This window comes from the organism of the source record quoted next, unplaced genomic scaffold, assembly GCF_019419815.1.
Source record: "Pyrus x bretschneideri cultivar Hongxiangsu unplaced genomic scaffold, Pyrus_bretschneideri_v1 Contig77, whole genome shotgun sequence".
In the NCBI taxonomy this organism is placed as follows: Eukaryota; Viridiplantae; Streptophyta; class Magnoliopsida; order Rosales; family Rosaceae; genus Pyrus; species Pyrus x bretschneideri.
In genome coordinates, this window is record NW_025999817.1 from 1,367,631 (window position 1) to 1,377,381 (window position 9,751).

At 38.7% G+C, this 9,751-nt stretch overlaps 1 protein-coding gene and 1 pseudogene across 4 annotated transcripts; both read left to right on the forward strand.

The window, feature by feature from the left end:
- Positions 1-649: 649 nt before the first annotated feature.
- Positions 650-2,236, forward strand: LOC125472931 (annotated as a pseudogene).
- Positions 2,237-3,183: 947 nt separating this feature from the next.
- LOC103928063 (mogroside IE synthase-like) lies at positions 3,184-6,951 on the forward strand. 4 transcript variants are annotated; one of them, XM_048574997.1, is made up of 3 exons: positions 3,184-4,056; positions 4,150-5,990; positions 6,110-6,951. In XM_048574997.1, exons 2-3 carry the CDS (start codon positions 5,334-5,336, stop codon positions 6,833-6,835), a joined length of 1,383 nt encoding a protein of 460 aa, XP_048430954.1. In that variant the 5' UTR covers positions 3,184-4,056; positions 4,150-5,333; the 3' UTR covers positions 6,836-6,951. The 4 variants fall into 4 exon arrangements, with proteins under 4 accessions (XP_048430954.1, XP_048430955.1, XP_048430956.1 ...); XM_048574998.1 differs by having other exon boundaries at positions 3,184-3,487; positions 3,693-5,990; XM_048574999.1 differs by having other exon boundaries at positions 3,184-3,487; positions 3,719-5,990.
- Positions 6,952-9,751: the final 2,800 nt, after the last annotated feature.

The window sequence follows — 9,751 nt, forward strand, 5'->3', positions numbered from 1 at the left end:
GGAGGAGCTCCAACTATTTATTTCTTGCTTGCAACCCTTATCATCATTCAATGTACAAGGCAATCCATGTGGTTCATGCAATGCAAAAACCAACTCCTTTACATGGAGATCAACTCATCTTCAGTTTGATTGAGTCTTCCTATTGAAATCTCAATTGTATCGGTCTCCTTGACACACATCATCAGGGACAATCCCAATTTCATATGATCGACTTTGCGGGTTCTCGTGAACTAACAACTTTGGTATCTAATTCTTCTTCAGCAAGACAATTCTTTCAGCGCGGCGAAGTGGGTGCTAGCCTATTAGGAGAAATTTTTGTGTCCTGTAAGAGGACCGCATCATTCTGGTTCTTGTGTAATTGTGTTTCATGGGCGTACAGATGAAGTGTTTTCCGCGTGGATTAAAAAATTCCATAGAGTGCCAGCGCCCAAAACCAATATAACGAAAAATCTTCACAAGGAAACGGGCGTCTGGCAACCCAATTCAGATCAAGTAAAATGGAGACTAGCAGCACACCGAGACCCTAGTCCAGGTTAAAACAGAGTTTTATTTTTATTTTTATTTTTTTTCTTTATCATTTAATTTGAGATGTTTATTTTATTTTTTTTCCAAGAACCATTTCTCTTTCCGAAGCTTATGCAATAATGAGATGTATCGAAATCCAACAGGATCCTCCCCGGATTCTTTTGGTAAGAATCTTAGGGATTCGTAAATTATGTCCGTTCATGGTTATTTTTTATCAGGTACTGTCTGTGTTTAATTTTAAATAAAAATATTTAAAAAGATTTCTGACCGCACGATGTACGATGAACAGGCACGATTCACGGATCTCAAAATCCTTACAACGGATTCTATCGAAATTACTTGGTTCTAAACTGGCAAACTCCACATCATGACTTGCGTAAGAAGGCTGCAACATCTACTGTTTGGTGGATGGATTGTACACCATCTTCATTCTTGAAATATTCTATTATGCTTCAACGTATCTTATACTCCAGCCTTTTAGCTGTTAGATTTTGTTATTGATCTTTGACCAAGGATTTATCGGCCAAAAACTCCAAAGTAAGGTTACCCGGGCATACAAGAAAATCTCACTCATTCTTCTATAAAAGTGGCTTCGAAATTTTCTCCTAAATTTACAATTAAAACATTCGAGAACAAGTTAAAGTTTAGTGCAGAGAGAGAAATGGAGAAAAGACAGAGAGCCTACAAAACTTACTGCTTGATTTTACCCTATCCATAGATGTCTATGTGGAAAGGTTCTGGAAAGTTGGGTCGATAACTTTTAGTGAGCTTCTTGGGAACTTTTGAGCTCGGGTTCTCCGGCTGATTGTGTTATTAATGATTCATTCATGCCTTGGCCTTTGGATGTCGCCAAGAACTTTTGGAATAGCCGGGGGGCGGTTTCTTCACTGAGTCTTGTGCCGTTGACAGCATCTACTACAATGTCCACGAAAGGCTTTCGAAGCTTCCTCTTACCGGGCTTTCCATGAACTGGCTGTGGGACAGTTCTCCAATGTTGACAAACTTGATTGGGTCCTCTTCAACACATTTATAGTTGGAAGAAAAGGTCTCTCTCTCTCTCTCTCTCTCTCTCTCTCTCTCTCTGCAACACATTTTCTGCTTAGGTGGTGGATTGGATGGCTAAGTTTCGGCGATTGAGGACCGTAGGACCAACTATACCGTCCAAGTATTTGCACAAGCGATTTGAAGATGACAAAGAATATGGTGTGAATCTCTTACAAGACAATGATGCCGGTATAAAATGGCTAAACGGAAGGCTAAAAGAGTATGTCCCTTCTGTATCGTTTGGCACTGTAGCGACACTCGAAGTTGAGCAAATGGAGAAGCTTGCTTGGGGATTGAATAGGAGCAATAGTAATTTCTTGTGGGTGGTTAGAGAATCAGCAGCAGCAAAGGTCCCAAAAGGTCGCGGAGGAGACATCCGAGAAGAATTGGAAAGAGCCTCTAAGAAAAGATTTGGACTACTTAGATCTAACAAAAGATACGGCACAAAACCGAGCGCAATGGCGTTATAGGATTCATGTAGCCGACCCCATTTAGTAGGATAAGGCTTTGTTGTTGTTGTTGTGGATATCATTGTTACATATGTTGATGACCCTTTGGTCTTGATGTGCATACAAGCTGTTCTGCTGCATTGTTCTCCTAGTCTTACTGGTTTCTGCTGGTGCTAAGATGATATGGTTTTCATATATGATGTTTCAATTAGTACTATGCACATAGGGTTTTGATTCAATTCATTTGGATCGGTTATAAACTTCTAAATAATATTCTTGTTAGACTATATCAAACCCAATGTTTGAACTGTCTGTCATTAATCTTTAATTTTGTAGTCTGCTGTTGTTAAAGAATAATCTCATACTCTTACCAAATTCATAACTTCAAGTCTCGGCATCTTTAACATTTGAAAATTCCCCATCTCATGTCCTCAATAATTCTCTCCTTAGAAGCGTAACTCGTAAAGAAGCCTTGGCACGAAAATTAAAAGAATGTGAAAGCCAAGTAAGTGGCTCTAAGGACATCCAACATTGTTTTGTGTCTAATTTTTCTTCAGCAAGACAATCTCCCTACTCCTGATGTGAAAAATATGAATGATGTTGTTGCTCCAGTGAGATGAACTTGGATATGTAAATTTTGGATTTGAAGTGTTTATATTTATGATGCTATATTTTTTATAAAATACTTCTTTAGAAATAGCGTCTCTATGAAACAAAAACACTTCTTTATTTTTCTGCCAAATACAAATGAAAAATGTTTTTAGTCCCATTCCAAAAACAATTTTAAACCGACTCTGTATCTCTTTTGCATCTGCTCTTACATGCTACTCAACTATTTCTCTTTTAAGTCACGTCTTTTGGTCAATGTACATGGTCCTAGGAGACATTCCTTTTTCTTTATTGATCAATCAATATCTTCACTTGCTTAATTTGAAACGATTCTTTAGAAAGCACTTCTATAAGTTAAAAGCGCTTTTTTTGTTTTTTCTGCCTATTGCAAATGGAAAGTGTATTTACCCATTTCAAAAGCAATTTTAAACCGATTCTGCAACGATTTGTTCCCAAATGTTACGATTTTCGTCTCTAAATGAATTTTACAAAATTATTATTTCAGATATTTATATTATTTTATTATTTATGGTGGGTTTTTGTGTGGCCGCGGGGCTCACACCCCAATTCCCCCTTCTTCCCCGTGTCTTCCTCCCCTCAATACTCTCAAACACTCTTATTACTTCAACTCCCTCAATTATCTGAAACCTTGTATCCCTTCTCTTCTCTGGAACGAAGGCCACAGACCACCCCCATGATACCATCCTAAACCTCCGTTTAAATCGTACCTATAAAACCCTCAAATTAAGCTTATACGTGGGCTGGGAAATCGAATGGTGGTGCTGCATGTCCAGTTTGAGGACGGAATGGAGCTGAACAAGGAGCTTCATAGTTCTCACCGAATTCAGGGAGGAACTCAGGTATCATCTGTAAAAGTATGAGTATGAAACATATAATAGGACCGGTTATAGCGTTTGAGATTGATATGGAAAAGTCTTGTTAAAAGCTGTTTTGGTTATCCTTGTGGGTTTCAGGATAACAGAATAGAATATAGCCTAATTCTTTTGGGATTAGAATTTAGTATTGAGTTATATTTGGACTCATGATTCCTTATGGTTTATATAGTTTGAATCCTAGACGCATTCTGATAGGGAATAGTCGAAGGAACACTATATATAGTTCAAACCGCTGCTCTTGCAAAGGTACGGTTCATTTAGTCCAAGGCCTATTGATTGTAAGAGCCATTGGTTTTGCAAAAGAGGAGAAGGTTTTGAACACAAGAAGCTGCAATGGCTTCATCATCAGGTCCGAATTCTGCAGGTAAGTTTTCAAGGTTCCTTGTTCTTGTGTTTACTTGGTTCGTGGTTCTATGCAAATTGTGATTCAATTAGATGAACCCATTTTCCTAGATGGTAGTTTACAAACTTGTTCCTACATCATCGTCAAGCCCTGCATGTTACGAATCGACTTGGAATCTGGTGTTCTGGGGGTAAGCTTCTAAGATTTTAGTAGGGAAAATTACTGCAAATGAGAGAGATTTGAAGGATTAAGCCTCTGCATGTATTGGTGTTATTATTTCCAGAAAACCAGCAGAGGAAATCCAGTGAAAGTCTTGTCGCATCGAAGTGAATTTGACTCGATTTCATCTGTTATGACGCCCTGAGGAAATTATCTGAATGTCTGGTGAAATTCTAGTGCGAACCCATGTGAAACCGAGGTGTTTCACCTCTGTGCGTTATCTGCAATCAGTTCCAGAAACCAGCGAACCCACACCCACACCAGTGCAACTCCGGTGAAATCTGAGACAAATCTACCCTCTTTCATCTTTAATCTGTGACTGGGTAATTCCTAAACCCTTATTTGGTGTTATGAGCGAATTTGGGATGTAAATCCATGTAGGAAATGAGCTCATTTTAATTTCTGTGGAGTTCCGGTTAGTTAACGATTCTCCGGCGAGCTCCAGCGACGGCGAACAGTGCCACTGTTAACTTTAACAGTGACAGGCGGTGATTCCTGTTAAATTTAACGAAATCTTCAACGGAAAAGGTGTATATTCCGTTACTCATATTAGGTGTTAGAATTTGTACAATGCTAGGGATTGGATCCCTCCCTGGGGATCTTAGGGATCAACGCACATGGACTGTAGATCAAAAATCGTGTGACCATAATTTTTTCCTTTTTTGTATTTTTCACGCAAAATGAGGTTACTTTACTTTTTAAAAATATAAAAAGCATTTAAGTTATTAACTTTTTAACATACATATTCCACCATTTATATAACGACTCGTGGTGTACTACCTAGTGCCTGTCACACTGAAAATTCTTTCTTAAAGGGGGTCTCTGTTTTTAGCCGTTGGATCAAATTTCAAGGACCCCGATTGGTGGATGTAGTGGAAAGGGATCCGAGGATCCCTTTTTGTTTTCAAGAGCCATATTTCTCTTTTGGATAATATTACTAAATTTAGAGAAAAAAATTGCATCAAAGAGACGATACATCAAAGAGACGTCTCTCTAGCATTAACTCTCTCTTTTTGGACCTTTTAATATGCATCAAAGAGACGTATCCAACTTACTTTGGTTCAAAACGAAGAACCTTCCAAATTGTCCTGTGTGTAAAGATGTGACTTGCCTGACAAGGAATCAACATCTGCAGTTTCGTGGACTGATTGTGCACTTAATCTTCATACTCCTATATAATTGGCTTCTACATTTTCTCCTAAATATTCAAACACATTTCCTAGCAAGGCTTCTAATTTAGAGCAGAAAATGGAGAAAGGACAACTGAGAGCCTACAAGGCTCACTGCTTGATCTTACCCTATCCGAGCCAAGGCCACATGAATCCGATGCTCCAATTTGCCAAGCTTCTAGATCACAAAGGAGTGAGAGTCACACTCGTGACGACTCGCTTTCTCTACAAGACAATGCACAGCTCAGCATTGAGCAGCACAGCTTGGGAGACCATCTCCGATGGCTTCGATGATGCTGGACAAGGGGACACAAACACAGACATCTATTTGGGGAGGTTCTGGCAAGTGGGGTCAAAAACTTTGGCCGAGCTTCTTGAGAAGCTTTCGAACTCAGGGTCCCCCGTGGATTGTGTTGTCTATGATGCATTCATGCCTTGGCCCTTGGATGTCGCCAAGAAGCTTGGAATAGCGGGGGCAGTTTTCTTCACACAGTCTTGTGCTGTTGACAATGTCTACTACCATGTCCACAGAGGGCTGTTGAAGCTTCCTCTTGCTGATGGTCAGTCTCAAATTTCACTTCCTGGGTTGCCAGCGCTTGGTCCTTTGGACTTGCCATCGTTTGTCTACGATTGTAGATCTTACCCAGCTTTCTACAGAATGCTTGTGGGTCAGTTCTCGAATGTCGACAAAGCTGATTGGGTCCTGTGCAACACATTTTATGAGTTGGAAGAACAAGTGAGTACATTGTGAAGTTCTCTCAATCATTTTTATTCACAGTTCCTTATCTTTGATTTGATTAGTTTTTAATTAGTTCAGGTAAATTAAACTAATTGCTATTGATTTTTTCTGCTTAGGTGGTGGATTGGATGGCTAAGCTTTGGCGATTGAGGACCGTTGGACCAACTATACCGTCCAACTACTTGAATAAGAGACTCAAAGGTGACAAAGAGTACAATGTCAACTTCTTCGAATCCGACAATGATGCCTGCATAAAATGGCTAAACAAGAGGCCAAAAGGTTCCATTGCTTATGCATCGTTTGGCAGCATAGCGAAACTCGAAGATGAACAAATGGAGGAGCTGGCTTGGGGCTTGAGGAGGTGCAAAAGTGGTTTCTTGTGGGTGGTTAGAGAATCAGAAGCGGCCAAGGTCCCAAAAGGGTTTATCGAGGAGACATCTGAGAAGGGTTTAGTGGTTTCGTGGTGCCCCCAAATGGAGGTTTTGGCTCATGAGGCGGTTGGATGCTTCGTCACACATTGCGGTTGGAACTCGACTTTGGAGGCATTGAGTTTGGGGGTTCCGATGGTGGCGTTGCCGCAGTGGAGTGACCAGCGTACGAATGCCAAGTACATTATGGATGTGTGGAAAGTCGGGGTTAGAGCTCCAACTGATGAGAAAGGGGTTGTGAGACAAGAAGTAGTAGAACAATGTATAAGTGAAGTAATGGAGGGGGAGATAGGGGAAGAAATACAGAAGAACGCCGCAAAATGGAAAGAATTGGCCCGAAAAGCAGTGGATGAAGGCGGAAGCTCTGACAAAAACATTGACGAGTTCATTGCAAAACTGCAGAATCAAAGCTAGTGCTAAAGTCCTACAAAATCGAATCGAATAACTGTCTTGGTTTGTAGCAAAAGAATCGAATATCTGTGCTGATCTAACTCGACCTTATAGGTCCCACCTCATGTAAGAGTTGCACTAATAAGAGAATTATATAACAAATTAATACGAGCTCGTTCGTAGAACTTGACCTTACAAAAATAGCTTGTAATAAGAGAAGGGAGTTACTGTTAAGAGTACAGTTGCCCGCCGTGATCGTAAGAAAGTTTAAAATATTTTTTTAATTTAACGATGTATTTACATTAATTTAATATCGAAGTCGCTGTCCACAAATGTAGAATCTAAAAACGCTTCGTCTTAGGTCGTCTCCAATAGAAAAGGTTAAAGGTCCAAAAGCCAAAATATAGCCTAATTTTCCCAAAAACTCATCTCCAACCGATGGCTAAACTATATTTCTATGGAGCCCAAAAAACTATTATTCGACTAAGGGGGCATCAGACTGGCCAATTGTAGCTCCTCCCAACCTTTTTTTGGAGCTCGGCTCCGTAGTTGCAATAATTGATTCAAATGCAACAACTAGATTTGAAAACATTCAACGGTACTTTAATTAAATTAACCAACAAATTTTAGGGAAATAGCCCAAAATGGGACAATTTCTTAATCTTGGGACAACAATAGGACAAACCAGCCATGCACAAGCCATGTGCACCATGCACAAAATCGAAATTACTAAAATACCCACATATAAATACTAAAAATCATCAGCCCATTGCATCACTGTTCTCATTTGGAAGAGAAGGATGTCGACAGAGCTCTGTGAGCTCTGGGTTTCTGATTTCAAAGAGAGGCAAGAAGAGTGAGCTGGGTTTTGGGTTGACCTCATACCACTGATTTTGAACAAGGGGAAGTGAGGGAGAGGTGAGAAGAGTGAGCTGGGTTTTGTACCATATTTTCTGTTTTAGCCGAAAATTCCATTTTTCCCTGCGACTAAAGCTTTGGCAGGCATATTAAGGTATGGTGTTTAGTTCCAAGTTCCTTCATTAATGATTTATGGAATAAATGAGTTGTTTATAAGATGAATTAATACTTAGAAGTTAAATTAGGGTTTGTTTTTCATGTTGAGGCGTATGGGTTGTGGAATAAGTTTCAAGTTTTGACGTGCTAAAAACTGGGATGGAACAATTTCTGGTTGAAGTGTCCAATTGCAGAAATTTGTGAAAATTTTGCTGAAATGTGCATGTGGTGTGCATGATTACATCTTAATATGAGAAGCAAGAATGTTCACAAGTTATGATGCACACATGTTTTGTCCCAAAATTTAGCGAGTATAACCCCAACCTAGTTGGCCTCGGCGAAAAACAAAATTCAGAAAAATCTTAAAGGACGCTAAGGGTCATGCGTGTCCATGAAATAATGACAACGAGTATCATGTTTTCCATGTGCACGGTTAAGTGGTGGTTGATTTACGTACCAAGACTTTTCAAACCGTCATTTTAACCATATATACTTAACAATTATGTTTTAATTGTATCCACTATACCAATATGTTGCCGTTAAAGTTTCTCCCGCTCTGTACATATCAAGTGCATGTACTGTACATATTAAGTGGATGTGGTGTGCATATAATGTGTATGGTGCATATTTACATCTTTGATACTCTTCGTATTAACGTAGTTTACTATTTTTTTTCTTTGATTTAGATACAGGCCCTGCAAATACGAAAAAAACGAACAAGTTTGTGAAACAATTGCCTTTGATTCAGTTGGGGTCTTTCGTGCCTATTCAAACTGCAATTTTCAAATCCTTGAAATATTTGAACCCAATCAAATTTGTTTCCAAATTCAAATTAATGAATCTTCAGTTCTTTATATAAAGTTTAGGGTTATTTATCTGATTGCCTCATTTTTCTGATTTAAAGAAAGCTGTGAGCTATGGGTTTTTGGATTGAGTTTAGATCTGTGAGCATAACATGTGCATGTCGTGTACATACAGTGTATAAGCGAGCTTAATACGAAGAGAGTGAATGAGTATGCGAAGCAATTTTGTCCATATCCTTCTCTTCTTCCTTCTTTCCGCTCTGATGTTTCTCTTTTCCCTCAAATTTATCTCTTCTCCAAAAGGCAACTAACATTTAATACGTTTTTTTCATTTAATTGTTGCAAAAGCCAAACTGTATTTTAGTGCTTGTAAATTTGTATCGAGAAATGGAGCAGAGGGAGGAAAAAGACAGAAGAAATGAAAAATCACATATAAATCAGAGAAATGATAAAAAATCAAAAATCAAAAATGAAGGATTCAGGTCTCCTCCAAGAAACACCAAACCAATCACTTCAACACCAAAAAGTCATCAATCAAAAAGCACAATAATGCAAACCCAATTCACAAAACCTACAAGTGAAAAAGTAAAAATCAAAGAAGATGGGTCAAAATGTAGAGAGAGAGAGAGAGAGAGAGAGAGAGAGAGAGAGAGATTGGATGAAGAAGATGGGTAGGTTAGAGAGAGAGCTCCTAGATGAAGAAGATGGTTGAGTTAGGGTTCTTCGAAATGTCCTATTTCTGTCACAAGATTAAGAAATTATCCCATTTTAGGGTATTTACCTAAATTTAAAGTATAAACTTAAAACTAATAAATTATTGAGGGGGCTGTGTTTAGCCCATTCGGTTGGAGATGATATATGAGTATGGTCTAATACTGTTCATTTAAAGTATAAACTTAAAACTAATAAATTATTGAGAGGGCTATGTTTAACCCCTTCGGTTAGAGATGGTATATGAGTATGGCCTAACACTATTCATTTAAAATATATTTTACTTTTAAGTGTAAGAGACACTTACATATAGAGGATCCCATTTATTAGACACTTATATGTAGAACAATTTTTCGATGACATGACTTGAAAATTGGAAAATGATTTCAACACACCGTTTAATGGCAATATA